We start from the raw sequence: 26562 nt of genomic DNA, 5'->3' as shown, positions 1-26562 counted from the left end.
GAAAAATCAGTCTCTTTCAGACAGCCATGGAGTTTGTTCCCTGGGAAGATGACAGGCCAAATCTTCATTAAGCTGTTGAGGAATGAAGGAGGGAGGGGCTCTTTTTTCCCTTCCACAGTGGCTGGCAGCAGTTAGGCTAGGCTGTGTGGGCTCCTGGGAGCCTTTTGTTTGGTTTCTATGGCTCTAACCTCAATTAGCTGCTATGCATGCAGAGGGGGCAGGATGCAGCTTTTCAGCTTACTTTGGTGGCTACAGCGGGGTTCTCTTTTTCTCCTCTGTCCAAGGCTGGAGATATGCATAAAGTCCAAGTCTGTGGAATCATTTGAGTCTCCAGTCAAAGTTCATTGCTTCACTGGTGAGCTTCAGGTATGGAAGAAAAATGGCTAGGGACTAACGGTTTTACCTGCTCCTGGTTCTGTGAGCACACCCCGCCATAGTGTTGAACTCTGATCATGCAGAAAGTCTCTGCTGAACTCACCAAGGCATGAGATCCAATCCTGGCTCTGCCCTTTTCGGGCAGTTTCCCAACCACCGAAACAAGTTTAGGGTGACCCGGTAGGGCCTCTGAATGGAATAAATGAGCGTAGATGTAAAGAACTCAGCACAGTGTCTGGCACATAATACTCCTACCCACATATCCAAAGATGTGCAGGGCCGAAGCCTCCTTGTTGCTTCCAGCAAGTATGCCAAGCATCTGTGGCCATCACAATGGAACAGTAAAAGTCTAAATTCACCGAGAAGGCTCTCATTTGCTTCAGGCTTCAGGTGTGGTACCCATGCGTACACGTATACACACGTGCTCACTCCTGTCTCCCGGCACTGGTGCCTCGGAGGTGGATCCCTTGGCCCCACTTGCATGTTTTGTTCTATGGTCTCCGGTGGTGCCATTTCAGGGCAAACCAATAGGAAATGATTAAGCAGACCCTCACAGTGAGCAGGACGCTTAGTCACAGTCTCTTCTGCCTCTTTCCTTGCCCTAACATAACCACTGGGCAGCTTGTCGTGGCTCATTTTCCAGAAAGGTAGCGAGAAGTCAGTTACATAGTTCCATCCGCAAGGCCAGCTAATCCTGGGGCATGGTGGGCTTTCGAGTAGGTGCGAACAGTTGGTGTGAAAAGAGAGAATTCCTGCTCTGGGGGAGCTAGTCTGGGAAAATAAAACTAGCACATCTGAAATAATTAGCTACCAATTAAGTGTGAAATCGTGTGTTACTGACCCCGTGTTAGTGTGCAGTGTGGGTGGGGGTAAAGTGGAGGGCAGCACTGTCTCCCTAGGTCCCTAGGGCATTGCCTTGGTGGAGGATTGAGCAGTGTTGTAAATATATACGCATATATTTGTTAAATAAATAGTAACAAAACAGCTGCCTCTAACAGCTCTTCCCGCATCTTTTCAAAGAAAATTAGCTCTGAGTTTTAATTTTAAGCATTTTATTATAAAACATTATTATAACATTAAAAGGCATTTTAAGAAAAAAAAAAAAGCCATCCCTAATCCTGCATCCCTAATACAATTAATTTATCAAAGACTTAGTTTCTTTGTTAGTTCTTAGTTTCATTCTTAGTTTCTCCAGTGTCCAGCCCAGTGCGTGGCACACAGAGGGGGCTCAGTGAATGTTTGTGAATGCCCCCCTGGCCCCCAGCACTATTTTGTATTACAAATATCCAGACAGTGGTTTTGTAAAGGGTGCCGAGTCAGGTTCTCTACCACATCATTGCGCTGACTTCTCACAGTGCAAGGGGTGATATGCTGCAGCTCAGCATGGTTAGGCGACTAGGGGAGTGCTTGGGAGCATCACCATTAGACCATAGAGCCTTCCTGAGTTACAGTAAGGATAGAAAGGTGGTGCCTAGGCTGGTGTGCTCCCCCCACCGTGCCTGCCCGGACAGCACCGTTTCCCCTTTCCCCCTTCCCCCTGCCAGGCTCCACAGAGATCGTGCTTATTCCCAAAGTATCCTTGCCAACAAGTTCCATGACTTCTGCCTACCTGCTTTTCAGGTAAAGCAGGCTTGCCTGTTGGTACTTGCATAGCTTTGAAGAGTCAGTCATAGATCCAGTTGAAATAAGATGAATTAAAACGGATCAGGTTCTCTTGTTTAGGATCTCTCCCCTCCTTTGCTCTCTTTCTCACTAGATAGTTGAAGCCAAAGCTAGGCTGATTGGTGCATACCTTTGGTCTCGGTTCACTGGACATATTAGTTTCCTAGGGATGCCGTAGTTACTTAACTACAAACTGGGTGGCCTAAAACAAGAGAAATTTATTCTCTCATAGTTCTGGGGGGTAGAAATCCTATATAGTATGTCAGTAGGGCCATGTTCCCTCAACAGTCCCCTCCAACAGTCCCCATGAAGTAATGCCTAGACACTGATTCTCAATGCCTGCTAAGTGCACAGAACCGGAGTCATCAACTGTTCTATCCAAAAATCAAATATGAGTTTGATCAAGCCCCTAGATCTGACTATGAGTTCACAGGAAATATAGGGGCAGAGGAACATATTATAAATCACACCATCAAATCAAAATGTGATTGTGGGACAATCTCTATGCCAAAAGAACGAGCTGCTTTAACAAATAAATTGCAAGGAAAAAATAAAGGTGGAAAAAAGAAGCTTTAGATTAAAAAAGACAACATTTATCAATCAATTGCCTAATTGATTTGAACAAAGTACCAAAAAAACACCTTTAATAGAGTTGGAGAAATTTAAATACTGATAGGATATTGGATATTAAATAGTTCCCTTTTGGATGTAATAATATTTTGGTTATGTTTATACACAGAATCCTTATCTTTTAGAGATACATACAAAAATGTTTGTGGATAAAACGATATGATCCTGGGGATTTGCTTCAAAATAATCTAGAGTAGGTAGGGAAATAGGTGAAACAAGATTTGAGTGAATTAGTAATTGTTGAAGCTGCTGATGTATGCGTGAAGGTTTGTTACACCTTTGTCTCCACTTTTATATATGTTTGAAATTTTTTATAATAAAAAGTTTAAAAATAGTTTTATAATTATGCTAAAAGTAAGTAGTTCAGAAGGTCTGATAAAGCAAGAAGAATGGAGGAAAAGGTCTGTGTTCACATGAAAATAAGCGGGTCCGTTTTCTACTAGAATTGTGCTCACCTTCTAGTTAGTATCCTGATGGACCTACCTTGGGAACTGCAGCTGAGCAGGCCATGAGCTGGGAGATCGTGAACAACAGAAACAACTTGGTTCCACTTTTAAAGTAATTATCACGCTCTCCCACCAACATATTTAGAGAGCCAGAAGCAGTGATGGTCACTACCTGATACTCGTGTTGTGCTGTGCCATTCACGAAATGTTTTACAGTTAATCTTCAGTCACAGCCTTATGAGGCGGATGATGATATTTGCCTCAGTCGCGAGACTGGGAAGCTGGAACTCTGACCTGTAACTTGATCAGAACATAAGTAGAACTGGGACCCAAGCCCTGTCTTGGATGCAGTCGAGCACTGTGTTCCTTCCCAGCCCCTGATTGCAGAACAGCCGAAGCAAGCGTTTATGTCTTTTAGACGTGTGCATACGTCAGAGCAGGGCTGTGCTCTGTGTACCTGGTGCAGACTTCTTTCTGCAAGGATGGTCACTGCTGAGTGTAATGGAGAATAAGAAGTAATGCACTGGACATGAAGATTATGCTAACAGGATGGGGGACAAATCCCCCCAAAATGAACAAGCTCCTACCATATTCTCGGCACTGTGCTGAGAGCTATAGTCTAAGGTGGGTATGAGAGTCAGAGCTGGAGGAGGGGAAGAGTTACATCCCTGTCTTTTTTTCTTTTTTTAACCCTTAGAGTAAAATGCATAGTATCCACTCAGCTGTAACCACACCAAAGGCATGTGAGTCTCTCTTCCTCCTTCCTTCTCTCAGGTGGGTGGGGAGGAAAAAAAAAGAGAGAGAGAGATAGGAGGATCAGGTCAAAGCATGGACATCCTGAACCAAAGCTAAGGCCTGGAGTGATGTCTCAAACTATAGAGATGCTTCTGCTACCATGTTAATGGGGGAAAGTACCCAGTGGACTAATTTTGAAGGCCTGTGGTTTTTACAGAAAAATAGATAGAGAGAATAAGGTGGTATCGATTCACACCATTCCTCAAATGACCTCTTAAATTCTAAGGCAGGGAAAGCTACGTCTAATTAAATGTCCAGTGCTTGGTCTAACTTGTATATTAATACTATCTCAGATTTGTGATACAATGTATTTTGTATATATGTATAGAATATGTTGGAGTCCCTTAAGCGATCATATGGGGTTGAAATGTATGTACATTTAAAAATTATTTCATGGCTGAGATAGTGTAACAAGGTATATACCCTTAGAGAAGACCCACATATTTTCTGGATTTGATTTTATTGATCAGTAAAAAGAGGGGTTTGTAGGAGCCAATCTCTCAAAATCTCTGAGCCATGGAACCTCATTTTGTTATTTTGAATGATTATGAGATTTGTTGTAGCTCTGTTTTTACAAGATTTTATTATGTCTAGAATGTATAGAAAGGCAAGGTGAGGTTTAGGAACAGAACCCTTAATTACAACATTATTCTTTTTTTTTTTTAATCCCCTATTCTTTTTTAATTATTTTTTTTGATGTAGTGTTCCATGATTCATTGTTTGCATATAACACCCAGTGCTCCATTCAATACGTGCCCTATTTAATACCCATCACCAGGCTAACCCATCCCCCCACCCCGCTCCCCTCTAGAACCCTCAATTTGTTTGTCAGAGTCCACAGTCTCTCATGGTTCGTCTCCCCCTCCGATTTCCCCCCCTTCATCTTTCCCTTCCTACTATCTTCTTTTTTTTTTTTTAACATGTAATGTATTATTTGTTTCAGAGGTACAGGTCTGTGATTCAGTGGTCTTACACAATTCACAGTGCTCACCATAGCACATACCCTCCCCAATACAACATTATTCTTAAGGGGAAAATGGGATCCACTTTATAGTGCCAATTTGAGAAGTAGTGTGGCAAAGATCAGGGTTGCTGACATCACGTTTACTTAATTGATACAACTTGAAGCATTTGTTGTGGACTTGTGTGCTGGATACGCACGGTGAGATGGCTCTTTCAGTCTGTGAATGGGCTAATGGTAACACCTACCTCACAGGGTTGTCAAGAGCAAGGTTTAGTCAAATTAATACATAGAAGGCATTAAGAAAAGTGCCTGGCACAGAGTAACTGCTCAATAAATGGGGTTCTTCTGGGGTGTCATTGTCATCATTGTTATTGATCCTCACAAAAACCTGTGATATGAGGTAGGTTTTAGATCCTTCCTGTCGTATCCATGAGTATCAAGTGTGCAGGTTACTACACAGAGCTGGCAAGGGAGGCTGAGCGTCTGACGCTGAGTCATGAAGCATACTGTGACCCACACGGGGGTCCCTTTTATAAAGCAGTAATCCCATATTATAGATCGACCTTTTACTTTTCTTGGCTCCAGTTTATCAGTAGCAATTCTCTGTGGTGATATGGAAAATTTCAACTATATAAAGATTTTTTTTTTAAGTGCCAGATAACACATCGTGGGCCTGCTTTAATCCTAATTATTTTAAAAGTATTCATATATGCTTCATATGCATAAAAACTTCTAAAGCAGATTCCTAAGAAATTCCTGACAGTAGTTACCTCTGGGGGATGGGACTAGTGTTTACAAAGAAAAGGTCGATTTTTACTTTTTATTTTATACCCTTATATACTGTTTGAACTTTTTTGTCATGAATTTTTTTTATAAATTAAAAAAAAAAAAAACTTAAAAAAAAGACAAGGAAAGTATCCTAGTCCATTTGGGCTGCTATAACAAAGTACCACAGACTGGGTGGCTTATAAAAAACAGAAATTTATTTCTCATAGCTCTGGAGGCTGGAAGTCTGAGATGGGGTGAGAGCATGGTCAGGTAAGGGTCCTCTTTTGGGAGGAAAACTTCTTGTATCCTCACGTGGTGGAAGGGGCTAGGCAACTGTGTGGAATCCCCTTTAGAAGAGTACCAATCCCATTCATGAGGATTCCACCCTTGTTATGTAATCATAGGCCCCACCTCCTAACACCGCATTGGGCATTAGGATTCCACATGTGAGTTTTGGAAGGACACAAACATTCAGATTGTAGCAGAGGGGGAGAAAAAATACAATAACCCATCTCTAGAACAATGTCTCCCAAACCCAAAAGATCCCCTCCTCCCACTCCAAAAGGCTTTGGGAAAGGAAACAGGGCACACTAGGTCCTGAGCTTGGAGACTCACAATATATGTTAGTAAACTAAAGATTGTGAAAAGCCACCATAAAAAAAACCTATATAGAATATTCTTCTTAACCTTTGTTATACCTATTAACATCCTGCAGAATTATATCTCATGGCATATCTGTTTTGGAACTGGTATAAAAACTTAAGAAAAGGCAACCTAGCCTTAGGTCAACTGCAAGTGGAAAAAAGGTGAATAGTTCTTTAGTAATTGTGGGTGACATAGCTGGTGGTAGTATGGTGTGATGATACTGGGTCTTCGATTCAGGCAAACCTGGGTCCAAATCCTGGGTCTTCCATTCCCTAGCTGGCCGAGCCCTCGCCAGGTTACCTAACCTCTGAGTCTCAGTATGCTCACGTGTGAGAGAGGAGGAAGGATACCTCCCTCCTAAAGGCATTTCAGGATTAAATGAGAAAAGTACCCGGTCCGTGGTCGGTACTCCTCACCCTTGGCTCCATCTCTCTATCTCCTTCCGCTGAAATACAGACAAATTGCTGAAGGATCCCTCCATTTTTGAAAGGCTTCACTTGAGGATTTAGCAGAGGCCAGGCTATCAGGTAACAAGTTCTTGCATCTTCAATGGGAATCCATTTCTAAAATCTTGATCTCTGGATACCTATTTCAAGAATGTGTCTCTTGTACAAGGGAAGGTTCACCGACTCTGGGAGACTGTTGAGAATCCTGTTTCTCTAAAAGTTAGAGCCTAAAAGAGAAATTCATTGTCTAAATCACACACCCAGGTTTGCCTTGCTCCAGGCCTTTCCAGGCCCTGCACCAAGGTTGCCCCTTGCTCTCATTTCCTGTGCTAGTGTTAATGCTCACACACAGTGGAAACCAGTTTCAGAGTTGAATTTAAAAGTATGTGCACCAAAGCATTGTCTTTTCAAAGTAACCTTTGTACAAAGCTCCTGGAATCTAATTACCCAAGTGTTATTTACCTCCCCCAAAATACCTGCGCCTGTGCAGATTGAGTTTAAAGTTCAGGAAGTATTAACAAAAGGAATCAGAAGCAAGATCTCAGACACAGCCTCTGAAGAATCTCCCTGTCTGTGCCTGGCCTCTCCCTCCTGGGTGTGCCCGCCTGGGAAGGCCAGTGAGTAACCTGCACATTTTTTTTTTTCCATCTTGGCCCTTCCCACCCAGACGAGAGGACGGAGTGGCAGACAGGCAGGCAGTCGGCGGTGAGCCCTGTTCAAGCATGCACGGAGCATACCTCTACCTGCACCCAGGGCCTGGACCCCTCGGCACCCCCGCCCCACCCCAGGAGGAGTCAGAGCCCCTGCGAGGGTCCGGAGGGGGCCTCTGCTCCCAATGGTAAGGGCTGCCAGCAGCAGGAACACTTCATTCATTTCATTTGCTTTGGTGTTGGCTTTTCTTTCCAATTGCGTTTAGATGGGAGAGTTTCTGATGGAGTTAAAGGTGTTTTGTTTGGTTGATTGGTTAGTTCTCAGTGGTCCCAAGACAAAGAAATGCCTTCCCCCAGCAGGGTTTATTAGAACTTGTAACCTGATAGCCTGGCCTTGAAACAAAACCTAACATACTAATTACTTCTGGTTAGTACAGTTTACCCTTTGGCCCTCTTAAAAAAAAAAAAAAAAAAAAAAAATATATATATATATATATATATATATATATATATATATATTTACCATATAGGTTTTGAAGGAGGAAAAGTGCTAAGGATTGTGGCCATTTTAATACATGGGCACCTCTGACTAATTGAAAAGTAGCTTGTTACTACAGTTTTAAAATAGACCAAGATGACGTTTTGTCCCAAAACGAGCAAACAGAAAACCCTTTTAAAAAGATTTCAGTATTGGACGAAAGATGCTAGCAGAGGGGCTTGAGCAAGGGAGTTACAAGATAAGTTGGTCTAATTAAATATATATGAACATGGAAGTATTGAAGCAAATCTGTAGTGCTCTGGGAAGAAGGGAGTCAGATGTTTGATGTGGGATTCATGTGGTATTTAAGGGAGAAAACTGAGATCTTTGTATAGTGTGCTGAGACTTCTTTGAGTGGAGCGTTGGAAGGCAAATGGAGCAGGCTGGGAAGCAGGTTTTCTGCGTGGGGCTGGTGCCAAGGATTTCTCCCTCAATTGCTGTGGGTGAGAGTAATTCAGAGTAATCAAGTGCTGCATTGTTAACAGGCTTCTGAGTTTCAAATATTTATTCTAAACACAGGCCGTTGATTGCACTGAATGTGAGGGAATAAAGCTGCTGCCCCTGGTTCCTGGCCTAGCCGAAACTTTAATACCTGGGGAGATTTCAGGAAAAAGGTTGTAGGAAAGATAAAGCTATGTGTAATGTGAATTTGATACTACACTATTAGAGTATATTTGAGATCGCCCTGTTCCTTGAACAGCCATGAGGAATTATACTGTGGTTACATTAGAGTGTTAAGATGCTGAGCTAAGGGGTTTCATAGGAGAATGGTGCAGAAACTGCAATAGAAATTGTCCAAAGCCGAGACACTCCCCTGACACATGTGGAAGTTTGCCTTGTGCCCGGATGTTCCTACAAATGCAGCACAGGTTAGTCCTTGGCACCGCTATGCGGGCAACGTAAGGATTCTCTAGGAAGGAGCACCTGGGTGGCTCAGATGGTTAAGCACCTGTCCTCAGCGCAGGTCATGACCTCCAGGTCCTGGGATCGAGCCCCACATCGGGCTCCCAGCCCAGGGGGAAGTCTGCTTCTCCCTCTCCCTCTGCCTCTCCCCTTGCTTGTGCTCTCTCTCAAATGAATAAATAAAGTCTTTAAAAAAAAAAAAAAAAAGCATTCTCTAGGAAGAGCAGCCGGTACTTCACATAGCTAGGTTTTTAGAGCAGCATTAAAAAGCACTACTAAAAAGTAGTGTGCCAAGAAGGGTATGAAGTTGTGATGTGTGTGTGTGTGTGTGTGTGTATGTTCAAGTGGGGAGGAGCACAAGCAGGGTGAAGATCCCCTTCTTAGACTGCATACCCCTCTTCTGACATTCTGTCTTTTTCTGAAAAGAAATCAGTAATTCTTCATCGTTGTCACTATCAATGTTCCTGTGGTGATAATACCAGTAGCTTACTTTCTTAGAGCTTTGGTTTGCCCTTAGCTAATTAATCAAAAGCATAGTCTGACTGCAGCCCAATCCTCCAGCTCATTAAAAGACCATCCAAGAATGCACTTACTTTTATGCCGAGTGAGCAGAAGATGGGGGTGGGAACCCTTATGATGATTTCACCTGGAGATGCACAGTTTCTATTTTGTGACTCTGTTCAGTTGTGATTGAAAAACAAACGGATGCCGCTCGGAGCTGCCCATGGAGTGAACAGCACTGGTAGCAGTTCTAGCCTTTGTGAGCGTTTGCAGTTTGGTTACTGCATGTTCGGGTAGAAAACATCACTATCCCGGGGGGCACCTGGGTGGCACAGTCGGTTAAGCGTCTGACTCTCGGTTTGGGCTCGGGGTCCTGAGATCGAACCCCATGTCGGGCTCCGCACCCGGTGGGGAGTCTGCTAGAGATTTTCCCCCTGCCTCTGCTACTTGTTCCCTCTCTCAAATAAATAAATCTTTAGAAAACCAAACGAAAGCCTCACTAGTGCTGCTGCACCTGCTTGTCTCCTGGATCCCATGCCCAGTGCTCGGGAGTGGAAGACCGTTTAGAGGAGAACGGGCAGTGTTTCCTCCTATTGATGGCCTGTTTTCAGAACTTTGTAGAGTTTCTTCTCAAACTAAATTAAATGCAGTATCTTCTTGAATTTGGCTTTTCTGAGGCATCTTTATGGTCAATTTAGCATTTCTTTTCATTTCATTGTGTTTTTCACTCACTCCTCTTGCTTAACCTTTTGAACAGTGATACCAAGCGGAGTGAAAACTGGCCATACAAATGGGAACCAAATATGCACTTAAGACAACCTTGTGTGTGAGCAGCCCGTGCTTTCTCCTTCCATCTTCCATGTCCCTTCCGAAGAGCCTCCAGGCACTACCCAGCCCTGGCCACTTCTCTGCCATGCTGTATTTTCTGGTTACTGGAATTCTTATCCCTACCGAACCTCACAAGTAGGTGTTTAGCGAAGTTAAGTAGAACTAACCCAAAGGTCATAGTAATTTTTCTAAAAAAACAGAACTGTAATAACTCCTGCTGCATCCCAGCCAGGCTACATACATCTTCAGGCGTGGGTCAGGGACACAGTTGTGGATTCAGCCACCGTCCTTTTACTGCACTTCCTAAGTGGGCACAGTCAAGCACGGCTGAGTGAAGCAGCTGGTGGCTAGAATATAATTAGCCTCAGCCTATAATCTTCAGTAAGCGCCAGTTTCCTGCTCCTCGGGGCGCTTTACCAGCCTAGTGTGTTATCTTTTTCCTGTAATATTTCTTACACTTTGGTGCTCCTCATGTCAAGGCTGTGGAGTCCTTTGCAGGATGTAGCCCTGGGGATCCTTTGGTCACATTTATCTGTAGGCACATCCTACGCCAAGAAGAGACATCGCAGAGAGACTCGCCCTGAACAAGTCCTCATAAGGATGGCATGTCATCCACATCATCTTTAAAAACCTCAAAGGATAATATGAAATAGTGCTGAGAAGAAATAGATTTCTTTTGCTTTCTTTGGGACTGAGGTCTTGAGGAATAAGTAAGGTATGTGTATGCAGGCAGGAATAGAAATGAGGAATATCAGACAAAACTTCACCCTGAGAAGTGTATAACTTCTTGAGATTAGGTGAAAACTTTGGCCTAGAAATCCTATTTGGCTTAAGGCAACCTTTTCTCCCTTCAGTTTTGTAATAGACTTTGAAGCTAGTCTCTTGTGATAATGACCTTGTAGCTCCCCTTATCAAGAGGTAAAGTCTGTTTATCCAGCCCCTGAATCTGAACGAGGCCCTGTAACTTACTCGGGCCAATAGAATACGCAGGAGTGAAAGTGTGCCTATGTACCAGTCCCCAGCATAGGTCTTAAGCAGCCTCATACACGTCTACTTGCTTACCTAGAATCTAGCCTGGTCACCCTATGGATGCTCCTGGACTCAGTTGCTGTTGCCCAGAGACCCTTGTTTCCCTGCTGATAGTGATCTTATACCAGATATATGAATGAGGATATCCTAGACCAGCCAGCTGACCTGATACATGAGCGGGCCCAGCAGAGATCACACAAACTGATCCGGAGACTCAGGAGGAATAATGAGTGCCTATTGTTTTAAGCTACTGAGTTTTGGAATGGTTTGTTATGCTAACAACAACTAATGGATTCATGTGGTCACCTGGAGATGGTACATCTATTTTCACTTTTTGGTCTGTTAACATCATCACAAATGCTTAGTGCAGCTCAGCATAAGAAATTCAGTCAGTGTTTGGAAGGGTTCTATTAGATGGGGGGCATTTCCAGTTCTTGTGATCATCGGCATTACTTTGAGACCTTTTTAACATCACATGTCGGGGTGCCTGGGTGGCTCCGTCAGTTAAACATCTGCCTTCAGCTCAGGTCATGGTTCCAGGGTCCTGGGATGGAGCCCTGCATCGGGCTCCCTGCTCAGCGGGGAGCCTGCTTCTCTCTCTCCCTCTGCTGCTCCCCCTGCTTCTGTTCCCTTTCTCTCAAATAAATAAGTCTTCAAAACAAAAAAACCCAACACACGTCTGGGCCTTATGTCAGATTATTCAACTAAATATCTGTACGTGGGGACTAGGAATCTGTAATTCCGAAAGCTCTAGTGATTATCTAGGATTGAGAACCAATAAGCTAGTGATCTTGTTGGTCCCTTCTGTTACTGAAAGATGCCGTGATTGCAGTTCTTCTGTACTTAGGAAAACAACACTCCCATGGTTCAGAGTTCCTTGATATACTTCAAGCCGCATAAGTAAACTTTGTCATCAACTTCGGACAATCACACTGACCTGATCTTACATGGGGGAAAATTCACAGGTGCAGACAGATGGCTGCAGTTATATGTTGTTTACTATTGTATCCCCTGAGATTTACAACGTGGTATAGACTCCATGAATAAGTCTTTGGCATTGGGGATGTAATAGGACCCTGCTTTGAGGACCTTATAGTCCAATGGGGAGGAAATATCAGAAATCTTTTACTTGTTACATATTAAGAGAACAAAGCAAACAAGTTTTTTTTTTTTTAAAGATTTTATTTATTTGACAGAAAGAGACACAGCAAGAGAGGGAACACAAGCAGGGGGAGTGGGAGAGGGAGAAGCAGGCTTCCTGCCGAGCAGGGAGGCCCATGAGGGGCTCAGTCCCAAGACCCTGGGATCATGACCTGAGCCGAAGGCAGGCGCTTAACACCTGAGCCACCCAGGTCCCCTGCAAACAAGGTTTTGACCCTTAAACTACAGGTGAATACAACACAAAAATCTCTGTAGCATACAACAGTATGTTTTTATTAACCCCTCTGTCTGCAGGTTAGGGTGGGGAGAATCCACTGATCTTGGCTTAGCTTAGTTGGGGGTGGCTTTATTCAACATGTCCCTCAACCTTTCCCTGAGATCAGCTATTAGCTTGGGCACATTCTTCTCATGGTGATGGCAGATATAAAAAAAAGCGTAAGCCACAATTAGCAAGCTCATTTCAAGCTTCTGGTTATGTCATTAATCTGTTAACATCTGTTGATCAAAGCAGGTCACATGGCCAAATCCATTGTCAAAGGCCAGGGAAATATAGATTTGCAGAGAGAAACTGTAAAGTCAGGATGAAGTCATTTCTTTAGATCACACGTTTGCTACCATCATTTCTTTCTCAGGCTAAAAAAAACCAGTTTTCATGTAGTCAGATCATTTGGGACCTTTTCCTAATTCTTAGCCCAGGGTTGCAGTGGTTAAAAGAGATTTGGGTGAATATCCCTTTCTGATGGCCCATCTCTCCCTGGATTGCTTGGTGAAAGACCTTTAGCCTGTGCCTCTGGTTAAGATAGGAAACTAGTGTTCTTAAATATGATTGAGCTGCTCAAGTGTTCTCCAGGGCAGAAACTATGTTTTACAGTGTTACTAAGAATAGCAACGGAGTACAGTTAGCATTGAACAATTCAGGTTTCAACTGAGCAAGTCCACATAGACATGGGTTTTTTACAGTACCGTAAATGTATTTTCTCTTCCTTATGATTTCTTTTTTAAGATTTTATTTATTTATTGGAGAGTGAGAGACAGCCACAAGCAGGGGGAGGGGCAAAGGAAGAGGGAGAAGCAGACTCCCCACATGACCCTGGGATCAGGGCCTGAGCCGAAGGCAGACACTCAACCGACTGAGCCACCCAGATGCCCCTCTTCCTTATGATTTTCTTAAGGAAAGATTTCTTACTTTTAATGTTATCAATAAGGCTTCTAGGCAACAGTTGTCTATTAGTGGTCAGGTTTTGGGGAGTCAAAAGTTACATGTGGATTTTCAACTCTGTCGGGTGTTGGCTTCCCTAACTCCCAGGCTGTTCAAGGGTCAACTGTATTTCAGGCCACTGATGTATAGGCATTGCTATTGATCAGTCTGTGCCTTTGGATCTACAGAGTGTATCAGATTTACCTCTGAGGAAACTGAGGTACAAAAGATTATGGAAATTCCACGAAACCGCATCTCCTGGCCATCCGAGATTAGCAACCTGTCCCGTTGGTTTTTCCACTTTTGCTCGGCAGCCTGATCGATGCTGCCTTGTTTCACAAAAAGCGTATGAGGATATCATTACCTAGTGAGTTTAGCTTCCTAAGAAACCCCTCCCTCATAGTGCTTATGCTCCATGGGAAAAAAAGAAGTCCAGCAGGAAGGTATTCAGTACTGTAAGATTTCTGCACTGCAATGTTAGGGAAAGTAAGCTGGATTATAAGTCCTTTCTAAATTCTCTTTCCTAAGGTTTCTTTGTTACTGTCTTGACCACAGAAGTAAAATGGAGTGGGGGCTGTTTAGATAGAAGTCCTCAGTGCTGCTTCCATGGGTTCTCTGAGCCCTCACCTGTTGTTTCTGTTGCGGACTGACTGACTGTTCAGCAAATGCCTGCAGTGGTTCTCTGACAAACAGGGCTATTTCTATTGTATGTGGAAAGCTGACTTGATTAAACAACTCATTCAAATTAATGCTTTGTAGAAGGCATGATATGGGAATAGGCATTTCTAATGGTGTTCTTGTCAGATTAGCACGTGCAAACAATCAAATAATGGCAGTGGCCCAGAATATGTAGAGACCGCTACAATTAATGTATAAGCTGGTTATCTTGGATAGGTTGTCTCCATTCTGGCGATGGCTTTGCTGAGAACCTCATGTGTCTCCCATATAATGCTGCATAATATGTTGTTATCTGAGCAATGATTTAATATCCTACTCCTCCTCTTGCTCATTGCCAAGGGCCATATCTGCATTGTTTACCGCTGAAAACCTAGGGCCCAGCACAAGAGAATCTAAATAAATAGATATTGGGTGAGTGCACGAGTGAGTGGATACTAGGACTACAATATCCAGTGCCTAAGACAAATTTAGGGTTCTTTCCAGGTAATTCTGCCCCCAACAAGGGGCAGTGAAGGGTTAATGTTCTCTTTGGGAGCTGGAGGGATTTGGATATGGATCTCAGCAGAGCTGCTTGAATCACATTCTTTCTGCTACTATAGCAACAGGTTGAGAATTCTGCAGGCTTTGTCGACTGCCTCCTGCCTACGTTGGAAATAAGAAATGCCTGTGTGCAGGCGACTTCATTGTCTGGGGGACAACTTTTTTTTTCTATGATGTTTCAATGAAGCAGCTTCTTTGCAGAGACAAAGAGGCCAACACAAAGCAGGGGCTAAGAATCATGGAAAGGCAGAGAGAGATCTTGTTTTGATTGGAGGGACATTTCTAGTCTTTTGTCTCCTGAAGAGGTATGAAGTGGGGAAGGATTTGAGGTTTAGTGGTAGTCGGGAGTATCTCTCCCTCCCTTCTTCATGAGACTTCTCTTCTGAGAGACACCCCCTGGCAGCTTTTGGAAACCTTTCTTACTATCTTTGCTTAACAAATAGGGTGGTGGTGAAGCTCTTGGATTATTGCCCATGTTGTGTTCACTTCTAAGTTTGGAGAAGCCAGAGTGGACCAGAATGTAGGTTTTCCCCTCTGTATTCACTCTGTATCTTTGTTGTGTACTGAGAAGGAAGGGCAAGCTAACTGAGACTGAGAAATGGTGGTGTTAGTCTTTACTTGGTGTAGCAGTGTTGTAAAGAGAGGGACGAAGATGGGAAAGCTGCTGAGGAAAGTTGCTTGGGTGGTATTAGATTGCCAGGAGGTGTCACCCGGCATTGAAAAACTGCCCTGTGAACTCAGGGCTCTTCTCAGGTGGGGTTAAGCTTAGCGTTTAGGGCTAATTGTAGTTCCTGCTGGGCTAATGGGTGAAGTCAGTAGACCTTAAATATCACTTTGAATTGGTTGGATCACATTGCCACAATACCGTTTTCACTTCTACATCTTGTTTCCACTTTGCATGTAGACGGCGAAATCCGCCTGGTTCCCTCTTTGTTCCTGGTTCACAGAAACGTTTTGGTCAGAAATACCTGAATGTGTCCAGCCGTTCTGCAGAAGCAGCACTAGGTTCTTTTATTAAAAGTTCAATTTTAGGGGCACCTGGGTGGCTCAGTCGGTTAAACACCTGACTCTTGGTTTCTGCTCAAGTCAGATCTTGAGGTGGTCAGATCAAGGCATTGGGCTCTGGGCTGAGCTTGGATTCTCCCTCTCCCTCCCCCTCTGCACCTCCCCTTCTGTACCTGCCCACCTACCCCCATCACCCCCACGCTCTCTCTCTCTCTCAAATAAATAAATAAATCTTAAACAAAAATTTAAAAGTTCACTTTTAAAAATCTTTTATCCCCAACCCACTACATACCATTTGAATATGGGATAAACCCTATGTCTGTATGTCTCAGAGTTCCCTCAGCTCTGCTTTTTAAGTCTGGTGTGGCCACCGAGACTGCGTTCTTGTGGTGTAGTCCTAAGGGCTTTAGGCTGAGAGCCAGCAGCCCTGGGGGTCTAGTCCTAGCCCCAGTGGCCTTGGGCAGCTCATAGGGGGATCTTAATTCCTTTGCATGTGGAATGAAAGATGTGGATGACATTGCTAACATTTCATTCACGTCTCTCCTACACACAAAAAAATTGGTACTGCAGTTGTTTGAAAAGTAAAAAAAAGCCTTTGCTTTATTGAAGATCTTATAATTTGCAGCTCCCTTAACTCCTACTCATACTTCAGGTCTCCACTTCAGTGTCACTTCCTCAGGGAAGCCTTTCCTGACCCCTGCCCCCCAAAGCACCCCCCCCCCCCCCCGGGCTAGAGCAGGGCTCCAGGCTTATGCTCCCTGCTAAGTGTGTTCTTTTATTTCATCACACTTAGCGCAGTTTGTAATGATCTATTTCTTGCTTGGGGGGGGGGGTGGTTTGTTTTTATCAATTTTCTCTCTCATTCTGAGACTGAGGACTCTGGGAGGCAAGCGCCCAGTCTATTTTATTCACCATTGACTCTGCCTAGGAACCACTCAGTAAACATTTGTTGAAGGCTCAACAGTGCTACATTAGGCTTTCTAGAGGGTACAAAGATGATTATATGACAGTCTCTGCCCTTAAGGATCTTCAGGTTTACTTTTCCTGTTTCTCTTCTCTACCATCCCACCCCACACCCAAAATATGCTGCAAGAAATGAAAACAAAAAACCCTGGGCTCTTGTCATTGACCTGATCATGAGACAGGTTTTAATTTTCCTTGATTGGACTGATTAGTCCTTTGTGACAGAATCCATGAACTGAAGCAAGGTCCTGGAAGGAGGTTATAGGAGATAGTACACAGAATGAAAGTGGTGGACAAAAAAAAAAAAGGGAAAGAGAGAGGGAGGGAGAAATGAGGACAAGACAGCAAGAACATTGAAATCATGGAATTCTATCTTTTTAATTAATTTGTAAGTGTCCTTTTTTGACTGATGGGCTTTATAAGCAAGGACATGTTTCTTAAACAGACTTCTTACCTTAAGTGTTGAGTAATGGAAACACAAAAAATTTGCAACCAAAAGGTGATTATAAGCACACAAAAAGTTGACTTGGCTCCAGAAATCTCTTTGCTTTAAAAACCAGAAGGATACCAGTTTTCAAGAGGATTGGCAGGTTCCTGGAAACCAGTAGAGTTATGATCAATATAAGCATTTGCACTGGGAAACTAGAGCTAGCCATTGCAGATCTAAGCAGCAAGCCTAGACTAGATGCTGCCGGGAGGGAAAAGCAAGAATTCCTTAGGTTGGAGGTGTGATGGATATTCATCAACCAGGTACAGGAGGCATGGAGGGAAGTTGATTGAATTAGAAAGTACAACTCCTTCTGGTCTCACTGAGTTTGCAGTTTATAAGGGGAATGACTTAGGGGAGATTTACTGATTACGTTTCTGTAGAAAGCATGAAATCTCTAGCTTCAAAAAGCCAAATAGCTTCAATTTATCTTGAGAACAGATAGAGAGGTAGAGAGTATGGACAGTTGAGATAAGGTAAAGTTTCCCTTCTGGCTCCTCTCCTTAGAAAGTTCAGCTTCCGCGGCAAAGGACAGCTTTTGCCCGCATAGTTGCCCCAGCTTCCGTTTCTCACCAAAACCCACAGACACGGAGGGTCTCCGTAGCCTGCCTTTACGCTTGGTCCGCTTGGGAGCTTAAACCCCTGCCAGACTATATCCCTCCCAAAGCCATTCCAGGAAGAAAAGAATGACTAAAACAATCACACAATCGCTCTTCTTTATGAGGAGGAAGGAATTTTAGCCAAGAATGCAAGGTGTGCCTGTGGGCTTTGTGCCTACACTGCACAAATCCTACACACGCCCACGCCCACACACACGTATGTCCATTCTGCTTTCCACTTAATTGGCGGGGACAGTATGGTATGCCTTGTTGGCCAAAGACCAGGAAATAACTGTGTTAGGTTGACATGTAGCCAAGCCATCAAGCTCATGTGTCTCACTAGACAATGTTAATTGGCCCTTCCTTCATTTACAAAAATATACTCAACAAAGATAATATGTGGGAACGTGGTGCTTTCCTATCTGATATCCCCTTCCGAGTTAGTTCCAGAGAAGGTCTGCTCCAAGCTCTGTCTTGGTTTCCTAGGAATTTGCCCCTTTCCAGCACTTTCACACAATTCTTTACAAAGCAAATCCCTTTGTTTTCAGTGGTAAAGCTTCTCTTTAATCTCGGTTCTACCACTTCCTACCCGTACAGTTTGGGCATGTTATTTAACCTCTCTGAGCCTCATTTACTTCGTCTTTATATGGAGTCAATAAGAATGTCTCTCTCAGAGGAGCCTTGTGGGAAGGAAATAAGATCATCTAAGAAAAGTTTTTTTGCACAGTGTCTGGCACATTGTTATTGTTTTTAGTCCGATAAAGAGATCTCACCCTTTTCTCTTCTTCTTTGCCCCTCCTGAGTTAGAAACACCCCTTGACATTTGGTACTTCTCAATATCAGGGTTCTGTTCCAGTGTGGGGAGAGGAGAGCAGAGCAGAGATGGCTGGGCAGGAATGGGGGTGATGGAGACCTGTGCCCTTGTTCTTTACTCCCTCCTATCACGTTGCTCTTTCCACCATACGACAGGTTCTGTACCTGTCGATGGCTGGATACAAAACTAGGTGCAGTGCAAAAAGGAATGTGGATTCAGCTGTGTCTTCCAGAAGTGGTAATCTAAGTTCCAGGCTCCCTTTTACCTGTTCTCCAAGTCTGTAACACCTCTTGCTGTTTAGCTCAAATCCTAGCTCAAACCTACCATGTGAACTAATGTGAACTAATGTCGAATACAACAAGCACTCTAGGGTTACCAGTGGTACCGGTATATTTGATCATGGAAGACAGGAGTAGTCATTGAAGCATTTGGCACTTAGAGGAAAACACTTGTAAAAAGTCAAAGAGCAGGTCAGCTAGCAAACTTTCTGAGCTATCCAATCTCTCGGGACTCATGGGCTTGAGAGGAAGGAGTGTGAATCACTGGAGCTGGAAAGAAGGCACAGGAGAAAGGACACAGGAGCTCCCCTGTCCAGCTCCCCTGTGAAAGAGTGGCCATTACAATGCCGCTGAGTAGCGCAGCTGGGACCCTGAGCTGCCGTAGCCCTTGTCTCTGGACCCACCCAGTACAGGGGATGATCAGACCTTCCATAACGTATATAAAGCACATGGCTTTAAGTGCTGGCATAAAGTCAATACTCAAGAAATGTTCACCATGATTAGCTCATGAATAACACCTGGCTGTTCTGCAGTTGGATGCAGAATTCTGCTTCCATATCACCACTTGTTGCTGATGCTGTCTGCAGCTCTGATTAGTCTTGACAGTTTGTAAGGTGGAACTGAATGAGCCGTTTTGAGGGTTCAGAGATACTGTTCTGCTGTTACCGTAGATGGTGAGAAAGAGCATATGACAAGCAGGCTCATCACACCATGAGCGGGCAGCTCTCTGGGGATGATGGCAGGACGGCACTGTATATATTTTTATCTTTAACGTGAATTCATATTTTATTGTTTCTTTCATGAGTCTCATCAAGGCAATGTCTTATTCATTCTGGTGGAAGTGGGGTGGCTTTCATTGCTATCTTTCACAGTAAAAAAAGTGGAAGAGTAGATATAAATTATAGAGTTTTAAACACTAGACAAATTCAGGGTTATCTGATCCAACCCCCTCACTTTCCAAATGGGGAAATTGAGGCCCAAGGGTGTTAAATGAATTCTCTGAGTGGGGCAGAGGGACAGGTCTTCCAGCCCTAATTCAGGGTCCTCTATGTGTGGTCTTTTCATTTATTGCTCTTCCAAAGTGACCATGGGCATCAAACGATTTGAGAGCCATTGTTTTTGAAATGTAAAGGTGGTCATCTGTGTGGAGGATTCTCAAACAAGATAATGACACCTTTGACCCAGTCTCTTCCTGTCTTTGGCACGTTATCCCTGACTCGACACAGGAAATACACATCTGTTATGTGAAAGAGGCAGTGATGACAGAATGAACAGTTCCTGTTTTTCCCCTCTGAAGGAGAACTCCTCCACTAACTCTGTGCGCTTAATACACAGTCATGATCAAAACAGATTCAGATCTCTGAACTCCATACCTGGTCCAGAGGATTGATTGAAGGAATATTTCATCATCTATTGAATATCCATCTTCTATGGAACCTCATCCTCTAGCTCTGGTAATTCAAAGAAAAGGTCAGATCTACAGAGCACAAGACCTGGATATTTATGAGTAGATTTTTCTCAAGGATGATTGGTTAAGTGATTTTTAGTTCTTTTAACTAAGCAAAATTTCAAGATATATGTTGATAAAACAAGAAGGTATGGAGAAAATATGCATTCAAGATATAATACCAATTGTTCAAAACCAAGATTCAAACATTGTAGAATTATCCAGACTAGATTAAGTTTTTCTCTTGATCTATAGATTATCTTCTTAGCAGTTCAGATGCAACATTTGGCATTTCCTTCTCTGTTTAAAGCCAATAATTACTTATTTATCAAGCAATTGTTATGTGTCAGACTCTATAATGATGCTTTTCATGAGATCGCATTTAATTTACATAGTACCCTGAGGTAGGTGTGGTTTTTCTCATTTTATTGATAAGGACACTAAGGGGTCAAGGTAACCAGATTTTTTGGGTGTTTGATGACCTATTTCTGTTCCCATGGAAGCAGGGCAGAGTAAGGTTTTAGGCAAATATCAAGGAAAGATTGTTAATCCAGTTGCTGAACCAAATAAAGCTTGACTATCAGAAGACCAGCCTATTCTACCTGGCAAGTACCATCCTAGAAACCCGCCCTCTGAATTTTGAAGTTGCAGCCTATTAAAGGAGCCATTCTGCCCCGATCCTCCCACAGTCCCTTAGCGTGTATGTCTATGGGTAAAAGATGTTCTCTCGGTAAATCTGGTTTCTTTTGAGAACTTCTGTTTCGTCCATCACTTCTTTCAATTTTCCCTGCACCAATAGCTAGCTACCCTTTCTTCATGGGCCCCTTCATGGGCATTGCTAGGGATGGATTCAGAATTAGAGCATGAGTGTCTAGGTCTCCTCTGACACCAAGAGGCACATCTGTGAATAAATGCTCCAACTACAGTACTTGGGACTCTATGATTGTGTGTTGTTCTTAGAAATAATTTCTGGGTCTGAGCTGGATTGCATAAATCCAGAGACATTGCAAGTCTTGTCACTTACTAATGGTGAAGGCTAAAATCTGTAAACTTTTTTTTTTGTGAAGTCCTTTCAGAACCAATTTACATTCGACAGACAAAAGCCATTCTCCTTCCTTAGTCACAATAATAAAAGCTAAAGATATAATAGCTTCAGATACAGTATCTCATTTACCAGCCACACCCGTCAGAAAGAATGTTAGTCCCTTCTTATGTATAAGGAAATTGAGACTCAAGTAGATGCTCCTGTGTTCAAGATCACATGCTGGGAAATGTCAGAGTACATTTCTCTAACTCTGAAGCCCACACTATGGTGTATTGTCCCTTTTTAAAAAAAAAAAAGGAAATACAGAAATTTACTCACCAGCTTTGACTCTGAGTTTTGAATGTTTTCGAGAAATCAAACCCCGTCAACCTCAAGGAATGAAGATTTGCCACCACTAAGGTCATGTTGAAGAAAACACCATAGTTTCTAAAACACTTCCAAAAGATGTAATCCAGAAATGCCTAATGTTACAATTGTATCAATGCAATATGTGTATGATTTGCCAGCTCAGACTCGTTTGGATGTATAATTTCTTTCTGTTTCTTAAAAATCTCTCTTGTTAATGTTGGCCTGTGCTCTTATTTTGTGAAACATGAAGGGCCTGAGCACGTGATTACTGAGATGATTTCCCAAACACCCTTCCAGTTACAACAGTGTTCCTATAGATTGTCACCCCTTTCCCCCCTGCTGCCTATTCAGGATAATTTAATTTTTAGAAGTGCTCCTTATTTAAATAATATTCTACACAACGTATTATTTGCTCTTCCACTTAAATTATCAGTACTCATTATTATAGCCGTCAGCACAAAAAAAAAAAAAAAGGAGTAATTATCATGCTTAGGCACAGCTGCAGAGCTGTCTTTGCTGGATACTTTGTTAAGGGGTTAATGCTCTGTTGTACCTTTTTATTGTCTGCTTTATTGGAGAATGTGCAGTTTTAGCTAGATTTCCCCTTCTTCATTTCCCTAGGAGCCAATGAGTTGAAAATGCCATTGTTTTTCCTAATGTGAGTGTCTGGGAGAACCAGCCCTGGGATGTCAGAAAGCTCATAGTTTTTAAAAAAAATCATACTTCAGTCATGAAAGGATGAGGACTGAGTTTCAAGAAGGTGAAATTTCTTGTTTGCACAGTGTGACTAGTCAAGCTGTACTTTTGTGCTTAGCACCAAATATAAAAATAGATGATGTCACTACAGGGAGAGTGAATGAAGGAATCAGTGGGATTCTTTGGTTGTAAGCAACAGAAATGGACTCTGGCTAATTTGAAATTTTCTTAGGAGGAGAGTATATTGGAAGGATATGGAGGGACAAAGAGAAGAATGTGCTCACAGAACTGAAGGAAAAACAGAAATCAAGCTGAAAAGCCATACCCAGAAAGGGGAGGTAGAACAGAATTTGGGTCTCTGGCAAGGACTCTCAGATGGTTTCTTCTAGTGCTGTCAACCGTTTTCAGTTTCATTTTCATTCCCTGTAGAGTAAAATTCCAGAGAAAGAGCTTTGTGGTGACTTACTTAGCTTATTAGCTCTTGTGGCTTTGGGGAGGCTTGGGCCTTGTCTGGCAGCCCCACCAGTCAATCTCTAGTAAGGCAGCCCCTAAAAAATGCATTTTAAACAAGAGTCAGAAAGTAATAACTATAAAGGAAAAAACTGGTAAATTAGACTACATTAAAATTAGGACTGTTTACCAGTAGATACTATTAAGAGAGTTAAAAGCAAGCTACATCATGAGAGGAGAAACTTGCAATAGACTTATCTGACTGGAAACTCATATCCAGAATATATAAGGAACTTCTACACATCAACTCCAAAACAGCAGACCACCCAATGGAGAAAAGCCTTGAAAAGGTACTCGCAAAAGAGGCTATCCAGATGAGCAGCAGGTGTACAACTTCATAGCCATCAGGGAAAGCCCAAATAAGGCCACAATTTGACACCACTATACACCTACCATCATAGCTAGAATGAAAAGGACATGGGGCGCCTGGGTGGCTCAGTTGTTTAAACGTCCGAAGAACCCACTGGTAGCAGGAAGAAGCAAGAGTCTTCGAGGGTCGGGATGCCTGGGTGGCTCAGTCGTTAAGCGTCTGCCTTCGGCTCAGGCCATGATCCCAGGGTCCTAAGATCGAGCCCCCAGCAGGGAGCCTGCTTCTCCTGCTGCTGCCACTTCCCCTGCTTGTGCAATCTCTCTCTCTCTCTCTCTGACAAATAAAAAAAAAAAAAGAGGAATCTTCTAGGGTCTGGCATTTGATGAGATAGATACTAAGTTACTGGGCATTTCCATTGTTTTCCGTGGCAGAACATACAGCAGAGACGTGGGAACATGCATGCCTGCAGCCAGGTTACTCTTACGTGCCGTAACTCTGTTGCTTGCAGGGCTGTTGTTGCTGCAGTAGTCAGCTGTGCCCAGACAGATGGGGTGCTGGTCTCTTCCCACTGAGCTTCCTCCCAGTCTTCATCGCAAAGGAGGGGTAAACCGCCTGTGCTCTCAACCAGAGTCTCTTGTCCAGGGTTCCTGGTTTGACAACATCCTGCTCAATACAACTTGTGTCTTCACAGCTTGAGATATGATGACTGATTTTTGGCCCAAGGAAGCTGGTGATGAGCATTGAAAGGACAAAGCCAATTTGCTTGCGACATCAGGATGATTCTTTCTGCCTTTGATAAAATGATAAGACTGCAGACCCTGATCTGGTGGTTTTTATCATAGGAGCATTATAATAGCTTCTCAGGGTCCAGGGAATTGATGTAAGTTTTTTCCGTGTTGGAAATGAAAGAGCTGAATCCAGGTGCTGGGTCGGGCACAGTCTCCCCACATCCAAAGCGCATTGAACTTTAAATGTGTGATTTATGTTGTCTTTTTTCTATGTGTGTTTTATACTTGAATAAAAATTTTATAAAAAGAGAATAATGAAAGCCCTCCAATTCATGCATTCCCTGGAGTAACCATGCCTCCTGACTATCCCTCCCTAACTGTAAGACTTTGAGCAAGTTACTTCTTTTGCCTCCATTTTGTCATTTATAGAAGGGAGAAAATAGCAGTACCTACCTCACTGGGTTGTTGGAAGGCTTAAATGAGATGATCCAGGTAAAGTGTTTATAACACTGCCAGACACACAGAAAGCAGAAAGTAACTGTTAGGTTCATATATTGTGCAGTAAGTTCTCCATACTAGGTATGCTAGGGGATGTAAAGAAGTATAAAACGTGGGCCTCAAAGAGCTTATAACAATCGTAATTAGAAAGACAAGGTATGTAACAGAACAAATCATTGACACTCCAAGAGGGTATTGGGAAATTACAGAGAAGAAAAACCTAAGAATTCAGTGGAAGGAGAAATTACTGTAGGTTGGAATGTTCTGGGCAAAACTCATAGAGTTGTGAGAAGTCAGAAGAGGGGCTGCCCTTGGAGGGGGCATGACAAGAAAGAAGTACAAGGGGATTTCTTTCTACTTCTGGTACGGGTTACATGAATGTAGTCGGTGTGTGAAAACTTCTGACATGTTCGCCCTTCTGTGTGTGTGTTGTACTATATGATTTTGAAGCCTGGTTGATATCTGATCTGAGGCAAGTTACTTCACCTCTGTGAATTTCATTTTCTTCACCTATAAACTATACTTAATATCTTACATAGCGTTGTCACGAGGATTAATGAACAAAGAGTATGTAGAACGCATAGTCCAGGACGGCACAGTAAAATAGTTCATGTACCCGATGTGCTAACTGGGTTAGAAGGTGACAGACTGGGATAGACCTTCCCCATGTTAAGATCTGGAGCCTTTATCTGGGGCTTATTGCTTTGTCGAGGGAATGACCTCATGCCATTATTGGTGTTGTGAATGGAACCTGTCACAGTTTGTCAGTGTGATGGCGCAGTGACTCAACCGCTGGGACAAAGGGCACTTCTGCTTATCAGAACCGCTGCTCGACAATTGTCCCACACCGCCACTGTCCCTTTCCTTTTCCTGTTTAGTCAGAGCTCCACCTGCGAGTGCGAGTCAGTGCCCGATCCAGGTGTGCATCAGTAAACATTTACCGAGTGTCTGCTGACTGTCAGGTATTATGTTAGACCCTGATGGAGCTGGTAATAATGAACAGAAATAGGCTAAAATGTACATAAAATAAGACCTGGGCTTTGCCTTCCAATAGCTATAGTCTAGTAACAAGATATATGTGCTTCTTCTGAAAGCTATTTATTTTCCCCCTCCTCTCCCCTCTTTGTCTCTCCTGTTATCCTCCACTCACCCACCCCTTCCCCCTCACACACCAACCCTTCCCTGAACTCCACTCCGTGGAAGCAGGCTACGAGCCATTTAACATGGCCTCTATCCAACAAAAGCAATCAACTCGTAGCATATATCTTCTTCTTGGCTCCCCCAAAACTTTAGACGGCCATGCCTTCCATTAATTATGATAACAGAAGCAGCCATTTATTAGGTGTCTGGTACATACAAGGCATTATGCCAGGCCCTTGCCTACATTATCTGTAACTCTCACAACATGCTGCAGGGCATCATTATCCCATTTTATAGGTGAGGGACCTGAGGCTCGGAGAACAGAAATCACTTGCCTGACGTTACCCACAGCCTGTTTGCGGTCCAGTGCTCTCTCCCGTGTGCCGTGCTCCTTGTGGAGCTGTTGGCAGTGTTTGCTCTGATGATTAAACATTGTAAACAGCCTTCTGCGTCAGTTCATCAGTCAGCTTCGCACATATAAACCTGTGTGGTTAGCAGAGGCTGGTGCCAGGGCCACTCTTGCTGTAATTATTCTAGCTTGACTGGAAATGTCAATAAAGAGCCACTCAGCCTCGCAAACAACTTCTGACCTCTTGTTTTGTAAATGCCTTAATATTCAGCAGCACTAACGTGCTGTGCCGTCAGGAGGGATACTGAACCTATTTCGTTATCTATATTAAAATCTTGGATGCAGGTGCCTCAGGAAGAGCCTCTGTGTATTGAGAAAATTCTGCCACTTTGGCCCTGCCTCACTAGGCTGTCTCTCTCGGATTAATTTAGTACTTGCCACTAGCCTCTGTTCTAGGGATCTGGAGACCAATAGGGCCATGTGATGCAGGTTAAAGGGAGCATTGCCATGAGCTGGGCACAGAGGAGGCCCCGCAATCAGGTGCATGTTCTGGGTGGTTTTGTGTGGAAAGGCCCAATGCAGAGTGGC

At 43.3% G+C, this 26562-nt stretch overlaps 1 protein-coding gene and 1 pseudogene across 2 annotated transcripts in view; one reads left to right on the top strand and one right to left on the bottom strand.

The window, feature by feature from the left end:
• The window catches only part of STON2 (stonin 2), a 143033-nt gene that overhangs the window by 76011 nt on the left and 40460 nt on the right, over positions 1 to 26562 (top strand). The window contains exon 5 of one of the 2 annotated variants that reach the window (XM_078054058.1): positions 7399 to 7569. The exons of the other annotated variant lie outside the window; for it this stretch is intronic. Within the exon in view, the coding sequence (XP_077910184.1) occupies positions 7399 to 7569 (171 nt within the window). The remainder of the gene's footprint in view (positions 1 to 7398; positions 7570 to 26562) is intronic. 2 annotated transcript variants of the gene reach the window in all.
• Positions 23659 to 24220, bottom strand: LOC118540359 (gametocyte-specific factor 1 pseudogene; annotated as a pseudogene).

Source organism: Halichoerus grypus, chromosome 8, assembly GCF_964656455.1.
Source record: "Halichoerus grypus chromosome 8, mHalGry1.hap1.1, whole genome shotgun sequence".
Classification (NCBI taxonomy): domain Eukaryota; kingdom Metazoa; phylum Chordata; class Mammalia; order Carnivora; family Phocidae; genus Halichoerus; species Halichoerus grypus.
The sequence above is the reverse complement of the archived record's forward strand: the minus strand, read 5'-3'. Positions and strand labels throughout refer to the sequence as shown.